Source organism: Saimiri boliviensis, chromosome 2 (genome assembly GCF_048565385.1).
Source record: "Saimiri boliviensis isolate mSaiBol1 chromosome 2, mSaiBol1.pri, whole genome shotgun sequence".
NCBI classification, from domain to species: domain Eukaryota; kingdom Metazoa; phylum Chordata; class Mammalia; order Primates; family Cebidae; genus Saimiri; species Saimiri boliviensis.
Genome location: NC_133450.1, coordinates 137,160,196 through 137,186,781, shown reverse-complemented (window position 1 = coordinate 137,186,781; position 26,586 = coordinate 137,160,196). Strand labels below are relative to the sequence as shown.

The window sequence follows — 26,586 nt, the reverse complement described above, 5'->3', positions numbered from 1 at the left end:
GTTTTCAGAAGTTTGTCTATAATGTGTTTGTCTGGGGTTTGCTGAGCTTCTTGAATCTGAGGTTTGTGTCTCTTGCCAAAGTTAAGAAGTATTTACCTCCCTCCCTCCCTCCCTTCCTTCCTCCCTTCCTTCTTTTTTTCTTTCTTCTTTCTTTCTATCTAAGTCTTGCTCTGTCACCCAGGCTGGATTGCATTGGTGAGATCTTGGCTCACTGCAGCCTCTGCCTCCCAGGCTCATATGCCTGGCTAATTTTTGTATTTTTAGTAGAGACTGGGTTTCGCCATGCTACCCAGACTAGTCTTGAACTCCTGACCTCAGGTGATCTGCCTGCCTTGGCCTCCCAAAGTGTTGGGATCACGGGTGGGAGCCACTGTGTGTGGCTGTATTTCTTTCTTTCTTTCTTTCTTTTTTTTTTTTTGGTCGAGATGGAGTCTTGCTCTATGGCCAGGTAGGAGTACAGTGGCACCATCTTGGCTCACTCCAACTTCCATTTTCTGGTTTCAAGCAATTCTCCTGCCTCAGCCTCCTGAGTAGCTGGGACTACAGGCACATGCCACCACACCTGGCTAATTTTTTGGATTTTTAGTAGAGACAGGGTTTCACCATGTTGGCAAGGATGGTCTCGATCTCTTGACCTCATGATCCACATGCCAAGGCCTCCGAAAGTGCTGGGATTACAGGTGTGAGCCACTGCAGTTGGCTTCTTTTTTTTTTTTTTTTTTTTTTTTTTGAGATGGAGTCTTCTTGCTCTGTAGCCCAGACTGGAGTGCAGTGGCATGGTCTCAGCTCACTGCAACCTCAGCCTCTCCTGGGACCTGGTTCAAGCAATTCTCCTACCTCAGCCTCCCAAGTAGCTGGGATTACAGGCACAAGCCACCGTGCCCAGCTAATTTTTGTATTTTTTAGTAGAGATGGGGTTTCGCTATGTTGCCCAGTCTGGTCTTAACGCCTGACCTTGTGATCTGCCCACCTCAGCCTCTCAAAGTGCTGTGATTACAGGCATGAGCCACTGCACCTGGCTGGCTGTATTTCTTCAAATACTTTCAGCCTTGTCCTTTTTCACCTCTCTTGGGTACTCTGATGATGTGAATGTTAGTTCTTTTGTTATAGTCCCATGGGTTTTTGAGGCTCAGTTTTCTTTCAAGAATGGATAATTCTATTGTTTTTCTCTTACTGTTCACTGATTCCTTCCACATCCTCTCCATTCTCTTGTTACGCATTTTCATTGAGATTTTTGATTGTTTAAATTTTTTAGCTCTAAATTTTTCCTTTGGTTCTGTAATCCAAAAAGTATCAGAGACAATTCTCAATCAGTTTAGAATTTTATTTTGCCAAGGTTAAGGACATGCCCAGAATAGAAAAAAAAGAAAAAACAGCAAATACATTTTTTTTGGAGAAAGGTGTTTGGTGTGTATGTGGTATGTGTGTAGTGTGTGTCTGGTGTATTTGGCATGTATGTGGTGTGTGGTATGTGTGTGTGGTCTGCACAGAGGTGTGGTGTGCATATGTGTGTTTGGTGTGTGTGTGGTGTATGTGTGTGGTGTGAGTCTGTATCTGGTACTTATGGCATGTGTCTGGTGTGTGTGTGGTGTGTGCGTGTGTATGTGGTGTGGTGTGCATGTGTGTGGTGTGTAGTGTGTATTGTGTGTGTGTGGTGTGTGCCTGTATCTGGTACATGCGGGGTGTGTATGGTGTATATGTGTGTGTGTGTGATGCGTGTAGTATGTGTGCAATGTGTGCATGTGTATGTGGTGTGTCTGGTGTGTGTGGTGTGTATGTGTCTGGTGTGTAGTGTGTATGTGGTGTGTGCAGCTTATGTGGTGTGTGCCTGTTTCTGGTATGTGTGTTGTGTGTGTGTGGTATGTACACTTGTGTCCAGCGTGTGTGTGTGGTGTATTTAAGTCTGGTGTGTGTGGTGTGTGTCTGGTGTTATGTGGTGTGTGTGTGTATGTGTTTGTGTGTGGTGCATTTGGGATGTGTATGCTTGTGTCCAGTGTGTGTGTGTGTCTGATGTGTGTGGTGCGTGTGTGTCTGATGTGTGGAGTGCGTGTGTGTATACATCTGTGTGTTATGTGTGGTATATGTGTGGTGTGCATGTGTCGTGTGTGTGTGTGGTCTGTGTGGCATGTGTCTTGCTTGTGGTGTTTGTGGTGTGCATGTGGTGTTTGTGTGTGGTATATGCATGTGTGTGGTGTGTGTGGGGATGGGGGTGGTGTGCGTATGCTGTGTGTGCAGTACATGTGTGTGTGGAGTTTGTGTGCTTGTGTGTCCAGTGTGTGTGGTGTATCTGTGTCTGATGTGTGTGGTGTGTGCGTGTGGTGTGCATATGTGTGGTGTGTGTGGTATATGCATGTGTGTTGTGTGCGGTGTGTGTGTGTGGTATGTGTGTCTGTGTTTGTAGAGAGGGAGATTTATCATGAGAAATTGGCTTGTGTGATCACAGAGGCTGGCACATCCACATCTGTGGTTCTGACTGGGGGGCTTGGGTGCTGTCTGCACATTGGAGAGCTGGTAGTGCAGTTCCTGATGCCAGTGGCCTGCAGAGGTGAAATCCAGAGGCACCTGCTGGAGACTCTTCCCTTACCCAGGGGAGGGTTTTTTTTTTTTTATTGCATTTTAGGTTTTGGGGTACATGTGATGAACATGCAAGATTGTTGCATAGGTACGCCTATTCAAAAATGGGCGAAGGATATGAACAGATACTTTACAAAAGAAGACATACAGGAGGCCAACAAACATATGAAAAAATGCTCATCATCACTGGTCATCAGAGAAATGCAAATCAAAACCACATTGAGATACCATCTCACACCAATTAGGAGGGTTGGTTTTTAATGTCAATTGAATGAGGCCCACCCACATTACGGAGAGCAGTGGTCTTTACTCTGTTGATTAAAGCAATAATCTTATCTCAAAGCACCCTTGCAGAAGTATCTGCAAGGTACTGTCAAGTGTACCTGACCAAGCATCTGAGTATGCTGTGGCCCAGCTAAGTTGACACAAAATTGACCGTCATAGCATTTAAGAAATGTGTGCTCTTCCTGGTTCTTAGTATGATGAGTGAGTTTCAGTTGAAAACTGGCCATTTTTGGCTTTAGGGCACGGGACCTTGGATCTCGGTTAAGCATTCTGCGTTAGCTGTGAGGGAAGGAGTGCTGCTGTCTTGCAGGTACGTGCAGAAGTCCAGGTTCCCTGATAGGCCTCCGCTGACATATGGTGGAGCGTTCTCCTTACTGCTGGGCAGGGGTGGCAGGTCTGGCTCCCCACCATGCCTAGAGGGAACTTTCCTGGCTGGGAGAGTTAGAGGTGCCTTATTCTTGTTCCCCACGTGGTTTCTGGACACTGTGTGTGGGTGGGTGGCTTCATGGCTGCTGGATGGTGGTGAAAGTCCTGACTCCACAAGGCCCTTCTGATAGCTCCCTCGCAGCAGGGGGTGCCCCTACTGCCTGTGTAAATGGAAGTCGAGGTGTCCCATGTGGTCTTCACTGGTACCGCAGAGGTGGGCTGGGGCTGGGAGGCCATGATAACCACTGCTGAGGAGGAAGGTCCCACCTCCTACTTGGCTTTCTCACTGCAGTCTAGGTGCTCTTCTGGGACTTTGCTGGAAGGAAAGGATGGAGGTGGAGGCTGCAGTGTGTGGAGAGTCATGTAGTTGTCTGAGAGCTCCCTGTCCTGCTAGGCTGCCTTGGTTAGGGAGAGCTGGCTTTTGCTGGTGCTTTTTTTTGTTGTCTGTGTTCCTTGGGCATTTCCAAGTTTTAGGCTTCTTCAAATCCAAATGCGGGATATAGGAGGTGCGAAGAAAACCCAGGAAATGCACCTTATATCCTGGGGTCCTAGCTAGTCTGCCCTGTTTTCTCCACCTTTCAGAGTCATCGTATGTTTGCTTTATGACTAATTTTCAGAATGTTAATTGCACCTAGTAGGAGTAAGGGAGTAATAGGGCAGAGTATGTCTGCTCCATCTTCCCAGGCATGGAAGTCCTGTTTTTTTAAGATAAGAGAAATTAGAGCCACTTGGCTACTGATGGGAACGCTCTGTTGAAGAGGGTAATTGTGGGAGCCAAGTACTTGAGCAGGTGAGAGGGGCTGAGACGGCAGCAGTGACATCTCTCTTTTTTCTCAAGAAGGGCGGGCAGGTTTGTGGGTATATTGCAGGAAGTTGGTGGCTTTGGTGGCCGCCCAGTCCACAGCTCTGAGTTGCACGTGGGTCTGCACAGAGGTGTGGTCAGGGAACGTGAACTGCATTTGGAGCTGGGATTCTGAATGTCGATTCTGGGTTTGGGTCCAGGAATCTCAGGGGCCAGCCTGGAATCAGTGTCTGAGGGTCAGGAACCATGAGTGTCAGTCCATGCAGCGGTGGAGGCTGTAAATCTGCGAGGCTGGCAGACACTAGGGGGCAGGAGTGCCAACAGCAGCACCTGGAGATCAGCACCTGCTGCAGGGCAATGCCCCGACTGTCCTCCTGCCTCTGTCTTGGTGGGGCCCCGCCCATGTCTTGTGAGCTGCCTCTGAAGAGAGGCGTCCAGGGGCTGCCTCCCTCCACACCCTCCACCACCCTGGCTTCTCTCCAGCACCAGACTTGCACAGAGAAAGAGGTTCTCCTCCCCTTAGCTAAGTCCCCTGGGAATGCATAAAAACAAAACAACTATGGAATTAAATTGGGTTCAGAGAAGCCCACCCTTTTGTGAGCTGCGCTATAAAAAGCAAAAGATCTGGGAAAGACAGCCCCTCTTTGCTTTCAGCTATTCAGATCACGCCTGAATGCTGAGTGCAGTCTCAGGCCAGGCATGTGGTGAAACTGAAAATGTAGATGGGCCCACTGTTGTCTCTCAGCTGTGGGAGCTGCTGCAGACAGGTCTGATGTGGACTTAGGCTGACAGGCTCCTTTCAGGAGGACATGGCTTTCGAGCTGCCCAGAGATGCCTGGTAGCCAGGGAGGTGCCTGGCAGAGGTTGGACGAGTGTGCCACCTTGGGGCATGCACACAGCCTTGGCTCACTGGGCCTCCTGCTTGACTTTTGAATGTTTCCAGGCAGTGCCTGGCAGCACTAAGTGTCTCTGGGCCTCTAGGAGCCACAGTCCAGAGAGAGCTCTGCCGGCAAGGGCATATCTGTATGTGGGTGCTGCCTGGACTCCAGCCCCATGCCTAAACTTCCCTCTGACTGGCCTCCCCACTGCATGGACCCTACCAGGTGTATGCTTCTGTGAAGGAGGCCTGATGGAGGGCAGGGCACTTCTGTGGCTGGGACTGTGTGTGTGTCTTGTCTCTGTCCTCCTTCATCTCCCTCTCCTTGCTTCCAGACAAACGATGCGGCCGGCAACACCTGGAACTGGCTCTACTTCATCCCTCTCATCATCATCGGCTCCTTCTTCATGCTCAACCTGGTGCTGGGAGTGCTCTCGGGGTGAGAGACCATGTGGGGCATGTGCAGGTGCCCTCTGTGTTCTCAGCTGAGGGGTCAACAGGGCACATGTGACACTTGGGGTGGGGGTGGGGGGCTGGCCCATTGATGCTGTCTGTGGTGGTTGCTCCTGGTGTTCTGGGTTCTGGTAGCCCTTCCTTTGTGCCACCATCCTAGCCTGCCCTTGACCAGCTGCTTGGCCCCTTACCTCTATCATACTCTTGGCCCTTCCTTGGTCTCTGCAATGGAGAGCAGCTACTATTGCACTCATCTGGGTAGACAGGAGGTGTGGTCAGTGATGGGAGGTGTGGTGGTCTGGGTAGATGGGAGGTGTGGCCTGTGATGGGAGGTGTGGTCTTGATGGGAGGTGTCCACTGGGTAGATGGAGGTGTGATCTAGGTAGATAGGAGGTGTGGGGTCTGTCATGGTAGGTTGGTCTGGGCGGATAGGAGCTGTAGTCTGTGATGGAAGGTGTGGTCTGTGATGGGAGGTATGGTCTGGGTAGATGGAGGTGTAGTCTATGGGTGGTTGGGAGGTGTAGTCTGGGTAGGTGGTGGTGTGGTCTATGGGTAGATGGGAGGTTTGGTCTATGGGTAGTTGGGAGGTGTGGTCTTGGTAGATGGGAGGTGTGGTCTGGTAGGTGAAGGTGTGGTCTATGGGTAGTTGGGAGGTGTGGTCTGGGTAGGTGGAGGTGTGGTCTATGGGTAGATGGAGGTGTGGTCTATGTGTAGATGGGAGGCATGGTCTGGGTAGGTGGAGGTGTGGTCTATGGGTAGATGGGAGGCGTGGTCTGGGTAGGTGGAGGTGTGGTCTATGGATAGATGGAGGTGTGGCCTATGGGTAGATGGGAGGCGTGGTCTTGGTAGGTGGAGGTGTGGTCTGTGAGTAGATGGGAGGTGTGGTCTGGGTAGGTGGAGGTGTGGTTTATGGGTAGTTGGGAGGTGTGGTCTTGGTAGGTGGAGGTGTGGTCTATGGGTAGATGGGAGGCGTGGTCTGGGTGGGTGGAGGTGTGGTCTATGGGTAGATGGGAGGTGTGGCCTGGGTAGGTGGAGGTGTGGTCTATGGATAGATGGAGGTGTGGTCTATGGGTAGATGGGAGGTGTGGTCTGGGTGGGTGGAGGTGTGGTCTGGGTGGGTGGAGGTGTGGTCTGTGGGTAGATGGAAGGTGTGGTCTGGGTAGGTGGAGGTGTGGTCTGTGGGTAGATGGGAGGTGTGGTCTGTGGGTAGGTGGAGGTGTGGTCTGGGTAGGTGGAGGTGTGGTCTATGGGTAGTTGGGAGGCAGCCTGCTCAGGGCTTCCTGCAGTGCCTCCCTCTGAGGAATGTGCAGAACAGCCTGGGGGGCTGGAGGGGAGGCCCAAAGCAGGGCCTGTGTGGTCTTTCCAGCTCCTTCCCACTGTGAACATCCCAGCCTCTGGGGAGAATGGGATATGTGACAGTCTCCCAATCAGTCTGGCTGAGCCCTCCCTCAGGCCCATAGGCCTAGCAGAGGGCCCCCAAGCCAGGAGCCAGCACCCATGATGTAGGCTCCGCACCCCAGGGTGGCAGTGGTGAGAGGCCACCTTGACCGCCTGTGCTGGGAAAATGCACTCTGTGGGAAAAGCTATGGCTCTGTCATTTCTGGGCAAGAGCTGCAGGGGGGCCAGCTTGGGGCCAGCTTGGCCTCTCTCCATTCCCATAGCTCCCGTCCTCACAGCATCCCAGAGAAGCAGAACAGGTGGCCCCTGTCCTGCCCTTTCTCACCCAGCGAGGACAGAAGCTCAGGGAAGGCCAGCCCTGCTGCTGACCACTGTGTGAGAAGCAGTGGAGGGCTATACTGCTGGGGGGAGTTGCTGCAGGTAGCTCTCAAATCCATTCAAGCAAGATTGCCCTTCCCCTGTCCCCCAGGCCCTCTTGTTTTCAGAGCATGGCCACAGGGGCTGGCCTGGGTGGGAAGGCCATAGTGGACCCTGCTTTCATGTAGATTTGGGACTTGGGATGGCCAGATGGGAGGGTGCACCTGGGCAGGCACGGTCACCTTGCAGTGCCTGGGCTGTAGCAGCTCAGTGTCTAGTGGACACTAGCCCTGCACCTGCACCTGGAGTCAGTCCTGGTCAGAGCCAGGGACTGTTGCACCAGGGCTGGGGGTACTGGGATTCATGCCTGTCACACCCACTCCACCAAGAAGCGTGTGTGTGTGTGTGTGTGTGTGTGTGTGTGTGTGTGAAAGAGAGAGAGGAGGGAGAGAGAGAGAGAGAGAGAGCGAGAGAGAGCGAGCGAGCGAGCGCACTTGCTTCTGGCACTGTGAGCCTTAAAGCTTGGCCAGGAGGCTGGGGCTGGGGTGCTGGGCTGGAAGGGGAAATGTTCTCTGCTGGTCACCATGGATGGTTGTGAAGGCTCAGGTGGGGCGGAGGTGGGATGTTGGGGGCTAATGACAGAAGTTCTCCTCTCCTTTGAGGCTCATTGTGAGCCTCAAAGGCTTGGCTGAAGAGGCTACATGGATGTGGACGCTGTGGTATTTTCCTTCTTCCTCTGGCTTGCCCTGACCCAGTCCCTTTTTCCCTGTCCCAGTCTCTTTCCTCCTTCCCATAGATGCTTTGCATCTGAACCAACAGAGGAAGCAACGTGAATGTTCTCCTTTGGAGAATTCTTGCCAGGAGCTCTCTGGAAGACAGCAGATAACAGAGCCTGGCACGGGGTGGGGAGGGAGGAGGTGCAAACCTACGTTGCCGTAAGCAGGGGCTGTGAAATCATCCCTGCCCTCTAGAAATGCCCATCTGGGGACCAAGGCACTGTCCCTGAGTACCGCAGGAGTCTGAGGACAGAGGGCCACCTGGGCTGCTCATGGAGCCTCTCTGGGTGCACAGGGAGCTGCATGATGCTCCAGAGTGCTCAGGTTAGAAGAGGCTGGGGTGACAGGGGCCTGCTGGAAGCGCAGCCTGCAGCCCGACTCCTGTCCTAGCCTTTTCCTGATCCGCTTTGTCTTTGGGGCTGTACACCTGTAGGGCTTACACTCACCTGATCTTGCTTCTCTGGGCTCTGCTCGGTAGGGAGTTTGCCAAGGAGCGAGAGAGGGTGGAGAACCGCCGCGCCTTCCTGAAGCTGCGCCGGCAGCAGCAGATCGAGCGAGAGCTCAACGGGTACCTGGAGTGGATCTTCAAGGCGGGTGAGGGCCCGTGGGAGCCACAGCACTCCTGGCTGGCCACTGTAGGTTCTCTATCCCCAGTTCTGTTCTGCTGCCAGCTGGGGTGCTTGGCTGTTGGGTAGAACCTGAAGGGACTTTGTAATGAGCAGAGTGAGAAGGGGTTTCTCTCTAGCTCACCCAGGCAGCCATATAGCCCTGAGGACAGTGGCCTTTTAAATGGAGGACTCTGCAATGGCCCAACCTAAGGCTGATCTCTCCGCATTAGTCTCAGCCAAGTACCTTCTGTGCCCTGGCTCTGGGCTCTGTCAAGCCTGGACTCCCTCCCCTCGCCCCAGGCCCACACTCTTTCCTCCACATGGGGCACCCACTTCCACCTCCTGACATTTCCCAAGTGCCTCGTCAGAGATGAACTCTCCTGTGGCGCAGCTGTTCTCAGAGAGGCTATGCGTGGGTAGGGACGGGCAGACACAAGGCGGCTGAGTCTTCTTCACAGGGCACCATCTTTCCTAGGAGAAAAAGCTCAGCTGTGGGCCTTGCTGGCTTCTGGAAGCGTAAGAGCTGAGAAGGTGGTCAGGTGCAATGGCTCATGCCTGCAATCCCAGCACGTTGGGAGGTCAAGGTGGGCAGATTACCTGAGTTCTGGAGTTCAAGACCAGCCTGGCCAACATGGTGAAACCCCACCTCTACTAAAAATACAAACATTAGCCTGGTGTGGTGGCTGGCACCTATAATCCCAGCTATTCAGGAGGCTGAGGCAGGAGAATGGCTTGAATTCAGAAGGTGGAGGTTGCAGTGAGCTGAGATGCACTCCAGCCTGGGTGACAGAGTAAGACTCCTTCTCAAAAAGAAAAAGGAAGAGAAAAAATGCTGAGAAGGCAGGGACTTCCAGACAGAGATGTGCCTCTTCCCGGGCATTCCTGGGGACAGGAGGGCTCTGACCTGAGGCTATGTTCTCCTCGCAGAGGAAGTCATGCTGGCCGAGGAGGACAGGAACGCAGAGGAGAAGTCCCCTTTGGACGGTAGGTGGCACTCGCTGGCACTCGTGTGGCTGAGAGGTCTGATGGCCACATCGGGGATGACACGTGCATACTTGTATGTTTCACGTGAGATGCTCTCTGCAATGCCAGGCACCCGCACAGCCATCACATGAACACAGACATTCTGACCATGGTGTCTGACCCTGGGCACCTGACATAGGCCCACACTGCAGGTTTAAACCAAGCTGTGTCTGTCCCCAGGGCTTGGGGTGCTGCTGCTCCCAGAGGCCATGGGAAGGCTCATGGCCCAACCTGGGGTCACGAGAGGGAGCCTGGGCCCCATTGCTGTGGTTGCTGGCACTGGTTGCCAGCATAGCTGCAGCAGCAAAAGGGCTGCCCTCTCTGCACACCCATCACTCAGATCACGGCCAGACAGCATGGCCACACCTGCAGTGATCTCAGTGGTCCCCATGCCTGTGGCTTTGAGCAGGTCTATGGTGTCTCCCCTGTAGTCCCGGCCTTGCCCCAGGTGGACTTTTCCTGGTCTCCCTTGTGGCCAGGCCTCCCCACTGGCCTCATTTTGGAAGGAAGGGAAAGCAGGGGCCCCCTCACCCTTAAAATTTTTTGTCCCTTCAGCTCTGAGGACTCAGAGGGACCCAAGGGGGCCTGGAATCGTCCAGCCTCAGCTTTAGCCCCAGTTCCAGGACAGGAGCTCAGGAGAGGTTGCTGGTCCTGGGGGAGGGTGATCCCATGCCCCACTGAGGCAGCCCAAGGGCTGCAGCTCAGGTGGTCTCTCCCGCCATTTGTTTAAAGCAGTGCTGAAGAGAGCAGCCACCAAGAAGAGCAGAAATGACCTGATCCACGCAGAGGAGGGGGAGGACCGGTTTGCAGATCTATGTGCTGTTGGTGAGTCTCAGGGTGTCCCTCAGCTCTGCCAGGCTTCAGCTGGACATGGAGTGCGTGCTCTGCTTCCCTGCCACCCAGCCACTGCTGGAGGCCCCTTCTGACCCAATCGCCTGCTGGCTCCTTTCAGACAGTTCACTGCTCCTACTGCTCCTAGCTCTATGATTGTCATGTGGACATAGGGCCCTTAGCCATATCCCAAGGCTGGAGGACTCTACAGGGCTACCTCTCTCCTCAGCCCCTGTTTTTCACTTTCTGGACCTGCTGCCTCTGAGGCCCTAGCTCCACCCACTGTCTCTCAAACAGTACAGGGAACATTCTGATTAATTTATCCAACAGAGCTGTGTCAGTTCCCTTCCTCTCTGGCACCAGACTCTGGTTCCAGAAGTGCCTGAGCATATTTTCATTTTGAGACACAAAGTCAGATCCAACCTGGACTTCATTGCTGTACAGCAGTCTGTGAGTGGACCAGGTTTAGAAGATGTTTTCTGTTGTATTGTTACATGTCTGAGACAGAACTCTTAAATAAAGCAGGAAGTAACACACACACACCTACACACACACACAGCCACACACTCACACACACTTAGACTGGACCTCTTCTGTCCTTATCCAGCACTAGGGAACCCCTGTTAACTATTGGAATGTACCCTTCCCTATTTTCTCCAAGCTCATCTCAGATACACACACACACACTCACAGTCACACTCATGCATCCACACAAAAATGATTTGATACAAACTTGTTTCACCGATACCTTTTCTAAACTGCTTCTAATCAGTTTGTCTGATTCTAGCCCCCTCTTGCCCGGGGCTGCTTGGTGTTGCTGACATGGTCACTGGAGTTATTCAGTTGCTTGTCTGCTGATGGCCGTTCATTTCTAGTGCTTTTATCTCACTATGGAAAATACTGCCCCAGGTCCTTGTGAATGGCTGTCCTTCCTCACTAGTGCTTTTCTCTGTGGGGCAGATTCCTGGGAGCAGGTGCTGCGGGTGAGGGTGTGGTACCATTCAGAGTTCTGTGCAACTCCACATTCCATCCACAGTATAGACAGTACTTCGCCCTCATCCAGTGCTGTGTGGTGGCCCCTTCTGATTTTTTTCGGTGTGAGGCCAATTTGATGAGTGTAGAGTAGTATTTCATTGGAACTACAGTTTTCCTTTCTCCTGCTGTCCATGGTGCTGGCCCTCTTTCTAAATACTTGTTCCCCTTCTGGACTTGGCCTTTGGTGACTCTTCTATATGCTGTACAGTTTTCTATTGGGTTTCTTTGTGAATTGTTTTGTATTTATTTTGTCAGTAGTAAGAGACCAATGGGCTGGGCACAGTGGCTCATGCCTGTAATCACAGCACTTTGGGAGGCCGAGGCAGGAGGATCACCTGAGGTCAGGAGTTCGAGACCAGCCTGACCAACGTGGTGAAACCCTATCTCTAATAAAAATACGAAATTAGCTGGGCCTGGTGTTGCATGCCTGTAATCCAGCTACTTGGGAGGCTGAGGCAGGAGAATCGTTTGAACCCGGGAGGCGGAGACTGATGAGCCGATATGACACCGTTGCGCTGCAGCCTGGGCGACAAGAGTGAAACTCAAAAAAAAAAAAAAAAAAAAAAAAGAGACCAATGTGTATTATAGAGCTGAATGTTTTATCGTCTTATAATCTTATTTATGTAACTGTTTTTGAGATGGAAATTTCACTCTTGGTGCCCAGGATGGAGTGCGATGGGGAGATCTCGGACCACCGCAACCTCCGCCTCCCGGGTTCAAGCGATTCTCCCGCCTCAGCCTCCCGAGCAGCCGGGACTTGAGGCACCACCACGCCTGGCTCAGCTCTTGTGTTTTTGGTGGAGATGGGGTTCCACCGTGCTGGCCAGGCTGGTCTTGATCTCCTGACCTCGTGATCCGCTCGCCTCGGCCTCCAGCGTGCGAGATCACGGGTGGGAGCCACCGCCCGGTCTGACTGTTTTAAACAGTTTATTACATGAGTGTGGGAGCTAAATAGTTTCCTTCTATTGCTGTTTTATGTAGAGTTTTGATTCTGATTTTGTAAAACGAATCGAGTTAAAATGTCTTTATGGTTTGGAATCATTTAAACAACACTGGAATTAGCTGATTTTTCATAGAGGAGATAAACCTGTGAATATACAGAGTACAAAAAAGAAAAAAAAAATGAAAAAACGCCTTGGAGCTGCGCGGTGGGTTAGGCCTCGTCAGGCAGCGGCCGTTCTCCGGGTGTTGGGCCCTCCGGGCGATCCTCTGGGGCCGCCGTCTGCCGGTGTCTGTGGGTGTCTGTCGGTGTCTGTCCGCCGCCCACCCAGAGCGACCCGTCATAAAGGCCCGGCGGCGCCGGAGCTTCCGTCCAGTGGCGGCAGACAGCTGAAGAGACGGCGAGGAAAGGGCGTAGGAGGGAGGTCAGGACCAGGACCGGAAGGGCAGGGGGGGGCGCTGCCGGAAGTTCACTGCCACCGAAGGGAAGGGCGCGGGGGTGGGGGGCGCTGCCGGAAGTTCACTGCCACCGAAGGGAAGGGCGCGAGGGAGCTGCCGGAGGTTCCCTGCCACCGAAGGGAAGGGCGCGGGGGCGCTGCCGGAGGTTCACTGCCACCGAAGGGAAGGGCGCGGGGGCGCTGCCGGAGGTTCACTGCCACCGAAGGGAAGGGCGCGGGGGCGCTGCCGGAGGTTCACTGCCACCGAAGGGAAGGGCGCGGGGGCGCTGCCGGAAGTTCACTGCCACCGAAGGCCCGAGGAAAAGGCTGCCTGTGAGTGAAAAAGCTGAGGGAACTGAGGAGGACGGCCGGAGGGAGGGACGCCAGGAAGGGGAGGGGAGGACCGCCTGAGTGAGGGACGCCGGGGAGGGGGAGGGGAGGTCGGCCTGAGGAAGGGACATCGGGGAAGGGAAAGGGGAGGTTGGCCTGAGTGAGGGACGCCGGGGAGGGGTAGGGGAGGTCGGCCTGAGTGAGGGATGCTGGGGACGGGGAGGGGAGGTCAGCTAGAGGGAAGAGGGAGGCTGGGGAGCCTGGAGTGGGGAGGGGAGGTCGGCCTGAGGGGTGCTGGGGAGGGTGAGGGTAGGTCGGCTTCAGGGAGGGACACCGGGGCGGGGAAGGGGTGGTCGGCCTGAGTGAGGGATGCTTGGGGAGAGGAGAGGACGGCCTGAGTGGGGGACACCGGAGAGGGGAGAGGGGAGAGGGGAGGACGGCCTGAGGGAGGGATGCCTGGGGAGAGGGGAGGACGGCCTGAGGGAGGGACACCGGGGAGGGGAGAGGGAAGGTCGGCTTGAGGGAGGGACGCCGGGGAGGGGAGAGGAGAGGACGGCTTGAGTGAGGGACACCAGGGACACTGGGGAGGGGAAGGGAAGGTCGGCCTGAGTGAGGGACGCCTGGGGAAAGGACACTCCAGAACATGAGTGCCGGGACGCTGAGACAGGAATGGGCTTGGCACGCAGCTGTGGGGAACTTCTTGGAGGCCAGGGTGGCTGGAGTGAGGTGCCATGGGCTGTGGGGAGCAGTCGAGAAAACCTGAGGGTCAGACTCCATTCCAGCAAGGACCCCAGGCAGCCCTGGTGGTTTGCAGAGGGGCAACACCATCTGGCTTCTGTGGTATGAGGGTCTCTCTGGATCCCTCAGGCTGCTGAGCTGAAGAGGAACTGAACTGGTGAAAGGGCAGGTGCAGTTGGGAGGTTACCCTAAAAATGCAACGGACAGTGGCTGGGATCTGGAGGTGGCAGCAAAGGGGATGGTAAGTGGTTGAATTCCAGGTATATTCTGAAGTCAAGCTGGCAGGATTTGCCGACCCATTGGGCATGGCTGGGGAAAGAGAGACATCAAGGCCAGCTCCGCAGGGCTTTGTCCTGAGCAGCAAGAGGACATGACCACAGGATACGTGGCCTTGATTGGCACTGTCACTCACGTTTGGTTCAGACATGCAGCGTTTAGGACATGTACAGCAGACACTGTGGATATGTCACTGAGGCACTGCACGGGTCAGGGCCTGGTGTCCAGGCTGGGACGTACAACAGTTACTGTTACAGAGGATATTTAAGGCTCTGAGACTTAGATCACTCTAACTCCTGCTATGTCTATCTTTCCCTTCTCTTTTTTATTAGATAGGATCATATGGGGTTAATAAATATATTAAAGATCACTTTAACCAGGTAATAACAGATTTTAGATTTTTTCTTTTGAATTTTATCTTTATTTTTCTACATTATTTTTGTTTACTGTATGATTTTTCTGATTCCTTAAAATAAGTAATGTTCTTTTCTTTTTCTTCTTTAATAGCAAAGGCATTTTCTTTAATAAAAAAAGCTCTACCTAAAGCTTTCCTGTGATGTCTTCCTTTTTACTGGTTTCTAGATGATAATAGTTTCATTACTTTCCTCTTGAGTCAAAGGTTTACTAGGAGTGTGCTTTTTAATTTATAAGTAGTTAGATATTTTGGTTATCTTTTATTATTTCTAATTGTATCAGATAATTGGGAAATGTGGCCTGGTAAATCTCTACATTTATAAGTTTTCAGATTCTGAGTTCATGACTAATTTGTTTTATTCACATAAACAAGTGTATGTCCTGTATTTTTTTATTTGTTTTTCTCATTAAGTCAACATTATTTCTTTTTCTTAATTTTTATTTTAAGTTGAGTAGTACATGTGCAGGATGTGCAGGTTTGTTACATAGGTAAATGTGTGCCTTGGTGGTTTGCTGCATGAATCATCGCATCACATAGGTATTAAGCCAGCATCCATTAGCTATTCTTCCTGATGCTTTCCCTCCTACCCTCCACCCTCCCACAGGCCCCAGTGTGTGTTGTTCCCCCATCATGTGTTTATGTGTTCTCATCGTTTTGCCGCCACTTAAAAGTGAGAACATGTGGTATTTGTTTTTTTCTTCCTGTGTTAAATTGCTAAGGATAATGGCCTTCAGTTTCCTCTGTGTCCCTGCAGAGGACGTGATCTCATTCCTTTTATGGCTGCATAGTATTCCAATGTGTGACCACATTTTCTTTATCCAGTCTATCATTCGTGGGCATTTAGGTTGATTCCATGTCTTTGCTACTGTAAATAGTGTTGCAATGAACATGTATGAACTATGTATCTTTATAATAGAAGGATTTACATTCCTTTGGGTATATACCCACTAATGGGATTGCTGGGTCAAATGGTATTTCTGCCTCTAGGTCTTTGAGGCATTGCCACACTATCTTCCATAATGGTTGAACTAATTAATTTACAGTCCCACCAACCATGTAAAAGTGTTCCTTTTTCTCCACAACCTCTCCAGCATCTGTTTTGTTTTTTTGTTTTTCTGAGACAAGAGTCTTGCTCTGTTGCCCAGGCTGGAGTGCATGATGTCAACTCACTGTAACCTTTGCCTCCTGGGTTAAAGCAATTCTCCTGTCTCAGTCTCCTGAGTAGCTAGGATTATAGGCGTGCACCACCATGCCCAGCTGTGTTTTGTATTTTTAGTAGAGATGCTGTTTGACTGTGTTGGCTAAGCTGGTCTCAAACTCTTGACCTAATAATGCACCTGCCTAGGCCTCCCAAAGTGCTGGGATTACAGGCATGAGCCACTGTGCCTGGCCTTGACTTTTTGATAATAGCCATTCTGACTGTTGTGAGATGATACCTCATTGTGGTTTTGATTTGCAGTTTTATAATGATCAGCAGTATTGAGCTTTTTTTCATATATTTGTTGGCCATATTTATATCTTTTTTTGAGAAGTATCTGTTCATGTCCTTTGCCCACTTTTTAATAGGGTTATTTGTTCTCCCAGCACCATTTGTTAAATAAGGGATCCTAATTAATAATAAGGAATGTATTGTAGCTTGAGTCCCAGGTATTTTATTTTTGCTTTTTTTGTGGCAGTTGCAAATGGGAGTTCGTTCATGATTTGGCTCTTGGCTAGCCTGTTGTTGGTATATAAGAAGGCTAGTGATTTTTGCACATTGATGTTGTATCTTGAGATGTTGCTGAAGTTGCTTATCAGCTTGAGAAGGTTTTGGGCTGAGATGATGGCATCTGCAAACAAAGATAGTTTGACTTCTTCTCTTCCTATTTAAATACCCTTTATTTATTTCCCCTGCCAGATTGTCCTGGCCAGAACTTCTAATACTATGTTAGATAGCAGTGGTGAGAGATATCCTTGTCTTGTGCAGGTTCTCAAGGGGAATGCATCCAGCTTTTGCCCATTCAGTATGATATTGTCTGTGTCTTTATCATATATGGCTCTTATTATTTTGAGGTATGTTCCTTTAATATCTAGTTTACTGTGAGTTTTTAACATGAAGGGATGTTGAATTTTATCAAAGGTCTTTTTTGCATCTATTGAGATAATCATGTGGTTTTTGTCTTTAGCTCTGTTTATGTGATGAATCACCTTTATTGATTTGTGTATGTTGAACCAAACTTGCATCCAGTTTCTGCTTTCTGCATATGGCTAGCCAGTTTTCCCAACACCATTTATTAAACAGGGAATCCTTTCCCCATTGCTTGCTTTTGTCAGGTTTGTCAGAGATCGGATGGTTGTACATGTGTTGCCTCCGAGGCCTCTGTTCTGTTCCATTGGTCTATATCTCTGTTTTGGTACCAGTACCATGCTGTTTTGAGTACTGTAGCCTTGTAGTATAGTTTGAAGTCTGGTAGTGTGATGCCTCTCACTTTGTTCTTTTTGCTTAGAATTGACTTGGTTATGCAGGCTCTCTTTTGGTTCCATATGAAGTTTAAGGTGGTTTTTTCCAGTTCTGTGAAGAAGGTCATTGGTAGCTTGATGGGGATAGTGTTGAATCTGTAAATTACTTTGGGGAGTATGGCCATATTCACGATATTGATTCTTCCTAACGATGAAGATGAAATGTTTCTCCATCTGTTTGTGTCCTCTCTTATTTCGTTGAGCAGTGGCTTGTAGTTCTCCTTGAAGAGGTCTTTTACATTCCTTGTTAGTTGTATTCCTAGGTATTTTATTCTCTTGGTAGCAATTGTGAATGGCAGTTCGTTCTTGATTTGGCTCTCTTTAAGTCTGTTATTGGTGTATAGGAATGCTTGTGATTTTTGCACGTTGATTTTGTATCCTGAGACTTTGCTGAAATTTATTACCAGTTTCAGGAGATTTTGGGCTGAGACGATGGGGTCTTCTAGATATACAATCATGTCGTCTCCAAATAGAGACAATTTGACTTCCCACTTTCCTATTGAATACCCTTTATTTCTTTTTCTTGCCTGATTGCTCTGGCTAGAACTTCCAGTACTATATTGAATAGGAGTGGTGAGAGAGGACATCCTTGTCTAGTGCCAGATTTCAAAGGGAATGCTTCCAGTTTTTGCCCATTTAGTATGATATTGGCTGTTGGTTTGTCATAAATAGCTTTTATTATTTTGAGATATGTTCTGTCAATACCTAGTTTATTGAGTATTTTTAGCATAAAGGGCTGTTAAATTTTGTCAAAGGCCTTCTTTGTATCAGTTGAGATAATCATGTGGTTTTTGTCTTTGGTTCTGTTTATGTGGTGAATTACGTTTATAGCTTTGTGTATGTTGAACTAGCCTTGCATCCCCGGGATGAAGCCTACTTGATTGTGATGGATAAGCTTTTTGATGTGCTGTTGCAGTCAGTTTGTCAGTATTTTATTGAAGATTTTTGCATCGATGTTCATCATGGATATTGGCCTGAAGTTTTCTTTTTTTGCTGAGTCTCTGCCGGGTTTCGGTATCAGGATGATGTTGGTTTCATAAAATGATTTGGGAAGGATCCCTCTTTTTTGGATTGTTTGGAATAGTTTCAGAAGGAATGGTACCAGCTCCTCTTTGTATGTCTGGTAGAATTTGGCTGTGAACCCATCTGGACCTGGGCTTTTTTTGGGTGGTAGGCTCTTAATTGCTGCCTCAACTCCTGCTCTTGTTATTGGTCTATTCAGTATTTTGACTTCTTCCTGGTTTGGGAGGAGGCAAGTGTCCAGGAATTTATCTGTTTCTTCCAGGTTTGCTAGTTTATGTGCATAGAGTTGTTTGTAATAAACTCTGATGATGGTTTGTATTTCTGTGGAATCTGTGGTGATATCCCCTTTATCATTTTTTATTGCATCTATTTGATTATTCTCTCTTTTCTTTTTTATTAATCTGGCTAGTGGTCTATTTTGTTGATCTTTTCGAAAAACCAGCTCCTGGATTTATTGATTTTTCGAAGGGTTTTTTGTGTCTCTATCTCCTTCAGTTCTGCTCTGATCTTAGTTATTTCTTGTCTTCTGCTACATTTTCAGTTTTTTTTTTTATCTTCCTCCTCTATCTCTTTCAATTTTGATGATAGGGTGTTGATTTTGGATCTCTCCTTGCTTCTCATGTGGGCATTTATTGTTATTTATTTTCCTCTAGAGACTGCTTTTAATGTGTCCCAGAGATTCTGGTATGTTGTGTCTTCGTTCTCATTGGTTTTGGAGAACATTTTTATTTCTGCCTTCATTTCATTGTTTATCCAGTCAACATTCAAGAGCCAGTTGTTCAGTTTCAGGAAGCTGTGCGGTTCTGAGTTAGTTTCTGCATTCTGAGTTCTAACTTGATTGCACTATGGTCTGAGAGACTGTTTGTTATGATTTCCATTCTTTTGCGTTTGCTGGAGTGATTTGCTTCTAATTACGTGGGCCATTTTAGAGTAGGTGTGATGTGGTGCTGAGAAGAATGTATATTCTGTGGATTTGGGGTGGGGAGTTCTGTAAATGTCTATTAGGTTTGCTTGTTCCAGGTCTGAGTTCAAGTCCTGGATATCCTTGTTAATTTTCTGTCTGGTTGATCTGTCTAATATTGACAATGGGGTGTTAAAGTCTCCCACTATTATTGTGTGGGAGTCTAAGTCTCTTTGTAAGTCCTTAAGAGCTTGCCTTATGTATCTGGGTGCTCCTGTATTGGTGTGTATATATTTAGGATCTTTAGTTCTTCTTGTTGCATTGATCCTTTCACCATTATGTAATGTCCTTGTCTCTTTTGATCTTTGTTGGTTTAAAGTCTATTTTATCAGAGACAAGAATTGCAACTCCTGCTTTTTTTTGCTCTCTATTTGCTTGGTAAATCTTCCTCCATCCCTTTATTTTGAGCCTTTGTGTATCCTTGCATGTGAAATGGGTTTCCTGGATACAGCACGCCGATGGGTTTTGGCTTTTTATCCAATTTGCCAGTCTGTGTCTTTTGATTGGGGTATTTAGCCCATTTACATTTAGGGTTAATATTGTTACATGTCAATTTGATCCTGCCATTTTGATGCTAGCTGGCTGTTTTGCCCACTAGTTGATGCAGATTCTTGATTGTGTTGATGCTCTTTACCATTTGGTATGTTTTTGGAGTGTCTGGTACTGGTTGTTCCTTTTAATGTGTAGAGCTTCTTTCAGGAGCTCTTGTAAAGCAGGCCTGGTGGTGATGAAATCTCTGAGTACTTGCTTGTTCGCAAAGGATTTTATTTTTCCTTCACTTATGAAGCTTAGTTTGGCTGGATATGAAATTCTGGGTTGAAAGTTCTTTTCTTTAAGGATGTTGAATATTGGCCCTTACTGTCTTCTGGCTTGTAGGGTTTCTGCTGAGAGATCTGCTGTGAGTCTGATGGGCTTCCCTTTGTGGGTAACCCGACCTTTCTCTCTGGCTGTCCTTAGCATTTTCTCCTTCATTTCAACCCTGGTGAATCTGATTATGTGCCTTGGGTTTGCTCTTCTTGGGGAATATCTTTGTAGTATTCTCTGTATTTCCTGGACTTGAATATTGGCCTGCCTTGCTAGGTTGGGGAAGTTTTCCTGGAGAATATCCTGAAGAGTATTTTCCAGCTTGGATTCATCATTCTCTTCGTCACATTCAGGTACACCTATCAAACGTAGATTTGGTCTTTCCACATAGTCCCACATTTCTTGGAGACTATGTTCATTACTTTTTACCCTCTTTTCTCTGTTCTTGCCTTCTCATTTTATTTTATTGAGTTGATCTTCGACCTTTGATATCCTTTCTTCTGCTTGGTCAGTTCAGCTGTTGAAACTTGTGCATGCTTCGTGAAGTTCTCATGTTATGTTTTTCAGCTCCATCAATTTACTTATATTCCTCTCTATGTTGTCCATTCTCGTTAGCATTTCATCAAATATTTTTTCGAGGTTCTTAGTTTCTTTGCATTGGGTTAGAACATGTTCTTTTAGCTCACAGAAATTTCTTATTACCCACCTTCTGAAGTCTGATTCTGTCATTTCATCACACTCATTCTCTATCCAGACTTGTTTCCTTGCTGGTGAGAAGTTATGATCCCTTGTAGGAGGAGAGGTGTTCTGGTTTTGGGTGTTTTCATCCTTTTTGTGCTGGTTTCTTCCCATCTTTGTGCATTTATCCACCTGTTGTTTTTGTAGTTGCTGACTTTCAAATTGGGTCTCTGGGTGAACTTCCAGTGTGTGGATGATAAAGTTATTTCTGCTTCTTAGTTTTTCTTCTAACAGACTGACCCCTCTGCTGTATGACTGCTGAGGTCCACTCCAGGCCCTGCTTGGCTGGGGATCACCTACAGCAGTTGCAGAACAGTAAGAGTTGCTGCCAGTTTCTTCTTCTGCTATCTTTGTCCCAGAAGGATACCTGCCAAATGTCAGTGTGTTCTCTCCTTTAAGAGGTGACTTTTTGGACATACGGCGGTTAGGGAGCTGCTTGAGGAGACAGTCAGTCATTTATTGGAGCTCAAGTGCTGAGCTGTGAGCTCTGTTGTTCATTCAGAGTTGCTGGACAGGTACGTTTAGGTGTGCTGCAGCAGAACTCATAAACTCCTTTTTATTTTTTCCCCAGGTGCTCTGTCCCAAGGAGTTAGGGCTTTATTTATGAGTTTCCGTTGTGCTGCTGCCTTTTTTTTCAGGACTGCCCTGCCTAGCGAGGAGGCAGCCCAGTCACTGTCTGCCTGCAGAGGCTCTGCTGAGCTGCTGTGAGCTCTGCCCAGCTGCCGTGTGATTGTCCCTACAGTCCTGTTTATATGGCTGTAGTTAGAACTGCCTCTGCAGTGATGGCCCGCCTCTGTAATGTTGGACTCTCTGTAATGGCAGGTTGCCTCGGCAACGGTGGGTTGTCTCGGTAACGGCTGGGTGCCTCAGCGATGGCGGACTACCTTTGTAATGGTAGAGTGTCTCTGTAATGGTGGAGGCCCTTCCCCACAGAGCTGGACCATCCCAGGTTCAGCTGTGCCTGCTGTGAAACTCTCAACCCAGAGCGTTTTCAATTGCTGTTTTTTTTTTTTTTTTTTTTTGGTGGGGGGGGGGGGTTGGTCCAGCTGAGCCTGATCACCTGACTCCCTGACTCAGAGTCTGGTTTTTTTTTTTTTTTTTCAATTGAACGGTCAACTCTCTCCCAGGTGTGTTCCAGTCGCCTGTTGAAAAGGCGCTGGGATCTGTGTGATTTCCCCTGTGGCGACTCACTGCGCGTGCTGAAACAGCGGCGCTGGGATTTGTGGCGGTTTTTTTGCCCAAGAATCTCCTGGCCTGGCACCTTGTTTCCGTTCCTTTTTAAATCAGATGAATGGGCGATCTGCCTTCCTGGGTCTCCAATTGCTAGCTAAAAGGGCACCCGGACCAGTGTATTTTGTATGGAGAACCGCCACACCAGGGCACTGGCAAAGTAGCTACGCTGTCCAAAACAGCCGCGCTGGTGACCCGTGGGGCTCCTCCACCTGGGAATCTCCTGGTCTGTGGGCAATAAAAATCTGTCTAGAAATGCGGCATCCACTCACCCTCTGCGCTTTCACTGGGAGCTGCAATCCTGAGCTGTTTCTAGTTGGCCATCTTGGGTCTTCTTGAGGTGACTCTTTGGATATACAGGGGTCAGGGAGCTGCTTGAGGAGACAGTCTGTCCTTTATTGGAGCTCAAGTGCTGAGCTGTGAGCTCCGTTGTTCATTCAGAGCTGCTGGGCAGGTATGTTTAAGTCAGCTGCAGCAGAACTCATAAACCGTTTTTATTTTTATTTTTATTTTTCCCAGGTGCTCTGTCCCAAGGAGTTAGGGCTTTATTTATGAGTTTCTGTTGTGCTGCTGGCTTTCTTCAGGGCTGCCCTGCCCAGCAAGGAGGCAGCCTAGTCACTGTCTGCCTGCAGAGGCTTTGCTGAACTATTGTGGGCTCCACCCAGCTGCCATGTGAACTTCCCTGCAGTCCTGTTTATACAGGTGTAGTTAGAACTGCCTCGGCAATGGCGGCCCACCTCTGTAATGGCGGACTCTCTCTGTAATGGCAGATTGCCTCAGCAAACTGTCTCAGCAATGGCAAACTACCTCCGTAATGGTGGACTGCCTCGGTAATGGTGGACGTCCCTCCCCCACAGAGCTAGACCTTCCTGGGTTCAGCTGTACTTGCTGTGAAACTCTCAATCCAGAGTGTTTCTGATTGCTGTTTTTTTTGTGGGAGTGGGACCACCTGGGCCTGATCACCTGGCTCCCTGCCTCAGAACCCCCTTTTTTTTTTCTTAGTTGAACGGTCACTGTCTCCCAGGTGCCAGTTGCCTGTTGAAAAGGTGCTAGGATCTGTGTGATTTCCTGTGTGGCGACCCATTGCGCCCACGGACACAGCCGCGTTGAGATTCGTGGCAATTTTTTGCCCAGTAATCTCCTGGCCTGGCTCCCCGTTTCAGTCTCCTTTTTAATCAGATGAATGGGTGACTCTGTCTCCCAGGAGCTCCAATCGCCCACTAAAATTGGCGCCCAGATTTTGTATGGAGAACTGCACTGGCAAAACAGCCACGCAGGCCAAAAGAGTCGCAGGGGCCAAACCAGCCACGCTGGCAACCCGTGGGGCTCCTCCGCCTGGGAATCTCCTGGCCTGTGGGCAATAAAAATCCATCTGGAAATGCGGCATCCACTCACCCTTTGTGCTTTTGCTGGGTGCTGCAATCCTGAGCCACTCCTAATCAGCCATCTTGGATCCCGTCCCTATTATTGCTTTTGAGGCAGAGTCTCTCTCTGTTGCCCAGGCTAGAGTGCAGTGGTGCAATCTCAGCTCACTGCAACCTCCACCTCCTGAGTTCAAGCTAATTTCCTGCCTCAGCCTCCCGAGTATCTGGGACTACAGGTATGTGCCACCATGCCTGGCTAATTTTTTTTTGCATTTTTAGTAGAGATATGGTTTCACCATGTTGGTCAGGCTGGTTGAACTCCAGACCTCAAATGATGTGCCTGTCTTGGCCTCCTAAAGTCCTGGGATTACAGGCGTGACCCACTGTGGCCTGCCTAAAGTTAGTATTATGTGTGGATTTGATCCTGTCATCATGATGCTAGCTGGTTATTTTGCAGACTTTTTATGTGGTTGCTTCATAGTGTCACTGGTCTGTGTACTTCACTGTATTTTTGCAGTGACTAGTAATGGGTTTTCCTTTCTGTATTTAGTGTTTCCATCAGGCGCTCTTGCAGGGCAGGTCTGGTAGTAACGAATTTCCTCAGCGTTTACTTGTATGAAAAGGATCTTGTTTTTCCTTTGCTTATGAAGCATGGTTTGGTCAGATTTGAAATTCTGAATTGGAAATTATTTTTTTTAATAACGTTGAAGTAGTCTAACAGAAGAAAATGTAAAATTATTTGAGTGTAAATAATAGAAGTCAATATTTATCATGATGGGTCACATAGATATATATGTACATATATATATTATATATATATAGGCTTTTTCTGAGGCTATTTTGTAGTTATTTTTAAACATAAAGATACTGAAGTGTACTTGACTTTCGGTTTTCAAAACCATTCCTTAGTATCTTCAGGCACCTGACCTCCCTTAATGTCGTTGGCCCTGGGCTTCAGTTATCCTTCGATGCCCTGCAAAGGTAGCTAAATGTGTTGTGGTTTTTCTATGTTAAGAATAGTCCCAGTATTGTTTTATTGGTGAGTAGCTGAAAAACAGAGGAATTAAGTCATATTCCAGGAAGGAGAATTAGTTTTTGTGCCTTCTGTTGAATAAATGGCATCCTTTTGGGGGAAAAAAAGTTGAATATTAGACTCCAATCTCTTGTAGCTTGTAGGGTTTCCACTGAGAGGTCCACTGTTGATGAGGTTCCCTTTGCAGGTGACCCTGCCTTTCTCTCTGGCTGCCCTTAACATTTTTTCTTTCACTTTAACATTGGAGACTCGGATGATTATATGTCGTGGGATGATCTTCTTTCTCATGGAGTATCTTTTGGGGTTCTCTGCATTTCCTGAATTTGAATGTTGGCTTGTCTTGCTAGGTTGGGGAAGTTCTCCTGGATGATATGCTGAAGTACATTTTCCAACTTGGTTCCAATCTCCTTGTCTCTTTAAGGTATCCCAATCCATCATAGATTTAGTCTCTTTATATAATCCCATATTTCTCAGAGGTTTTCTTCATTTCTTTTCACTCTTTTTTCTCTATTTAAAATTTTTTTAAATGTTTTCTTCTTTTCTCTCTCTCTCTCTCTCTCTCTCTCTCTTTTTTTTTCCATCTTCTTTTTATTTTGCTAGGAGACTAGATACTTGTTTTGGCATTTTCTCTATTTTGACCACCTGTCTTATTTCAGAAAAATAGTCTTCCAGCTCTAAGATTCTTTCCTCTGCCTGATCTGTTCTGCAGTTAATGCTTGTGATTGCATTGTGAAGTTCTGTAGCGTTTTTCAGCTCTTAAGAGGTTGATTATATTCCTCTAAACTGACTATATTGGCTGTCAGCCCTTGTATTTTTAAAATCATGATTCTTAGCTTCTTTTGCATTGGGTTACCACATGCTCTTTTAGCTTCATAAGTGAAGTTCATTATTACCTACCTTCTGAAGCCTACTTCTGTCATTTCAGCAATCTCAGTTTCAGCCCAGTTCTGAGTCCTTGCTGGAGAAGTGTTATGGTCATTTGGAGGAAAAGGGGCATTCTGGATTTTTGAGTTTTAAGCTCATTTTTGTGTTAATTCTTTCTCATCTTTGTGGGTTTATCTACTTTTGATCTTTGAGGTTACTGACCTTTGGATGGGGTTTTTGTGTTTTGTTGTTGCCTTTAGCAGTCTGGTCTCTCTCTCTCTCTCTCTCTCGCTCTCTCTCGCTCTCTGTCTCTCTCTCTGTCTCTCTCTGTCTCTCTCTGTCTGTCTCTGTCTCTGTCTCTCTCTCTTTCTGTCTGTCTCTGTCTCTCTCTCTTTCTCTCTTGTTTCCTGTTGCAGATGAGGCATCGGATGCTTTTCCTTTGTCAGTGACTTGCTCTCTGTCTGCCCCTCAAACTGCAGACTCAGGACCCCTCTGGCGCTGAGTGCTTCCCTCCATTTGTCCCATTATTCTGTCTCCTTTCCTTGCTCTTCTGCATCTGAAACTCCTCCTGTTTCACATGGAGTCGCTTGCTCTGCTCCTGTCAGTCTCACACCCTCTTCCTCGAGGCTCTCACTCCTCACGTTCTCTTCCACATTGGAGATGCTGCTTGTGCTTCACTGAATTCCCCTTTTTTTCATCTGCTGAGTGGTTTCAGAAGATAATTTTATTTTTTATCTAAGAGTTCTTTTTCCTCCTTTAGTTTCGTTTTATTTTGAGTTGTTTGTTGCTATGCTTGGATCCCTGGGCCTTTGTTGACTTTTCCTCCTGGGTACCTGGCAGACACTGAGGATTCAGTTGCATTCAGGACCCACTGGCCTCTGCTGTTGGTTCAGGGTGGGCTTGGGGCCTGGGGCCTGGTGGGGAGGAGACGAAGCTGTGCCTGAATCTCCACATTTTCAGCACTGTTTGGTGCCCTTGACTGCCCTCTGCCTGAGGACTGGCTATGTCCCCAGCCCAGGCTTGCCCATAACCCGTGTTACTCTCTGTCCGCCCTGATGCCTGTCAGCTGGTTGAGCCCTGCTGAGCTCGGCACTGCGCTGTCTCATTGAATTCCACATCACCTTGTGAGGTACAGGTTACTGTATTGTTTTCAGGTGAGGAATCTCCAGGCTGTGTGATATGTGTGAGGGCCAAGGGTGACAGCCATTAGGGCCTACATCACCTGGTGCCTTAGCCTCACACCACTTCCGTTACCCCATGTGGTGAACACAGCAGCCACGCTGGAGGGAAACACACCCGTTCTTGTCTATCTCCCCACTGGCCTCTAGGAGGGTTATTGAGGGCAGGGATGGATCTTGGTCATTTTGTGTTTTCTGGGCTTTAGTTAGGGCCTGGCACAATTTGTATAAGTTTTTTGAACAAATGGGTGTTACCCAGGACTAGCAAAGGTTCTGCCTTAGAGCATAAGGAAAAGAAATCTAAGTACTTGC

General features: G+C 48.6%; 1 protein-coding gene across 8 annotated transcripts in view; it reads left to right on the top strand.

The window, feature by feature from the left end:
- The window catches only part of CACNA1B (calcium voltage-gated channel subunit alpha1 B), a 237,984-nt gene that overhangs the window by 60,648 nt on the left and 150,750 nt on the right, over window positions 1-26,586 (top strand). For 6 of the 8 annotated variants that reach the window (XR_012516448.1, XM_074394406.1, XM_074394404.1 and 3 more), the window contains exons 7-10: window positions 5,300-5,403; window positions 8,427-8,542; window positions 9,484-9,540; window positions 10,312-10,404. Coding sequence is in view for 7 of the 8 variants with exons in the window: in XM_074394406.1 (XP_074250507.1) it covers window positions 5,300-5,403; window positions 8,427-8,542; window positions 9,484-9,540; window positions 10,312-10,404 (370 nt within the window). In the remaining variant the exon portion in view is untranslated. The remainder of the gene's footprint in view (window positions 1-5,299; window positions 5,404-8,426; window positions 8,543-9,483; window positions 9,541-10,311; window positions 10,405-26,586) is intronic. The other 2 variants (XM_074394405.1, XM_039461495.2) reach the window with 1 other exon arrangement.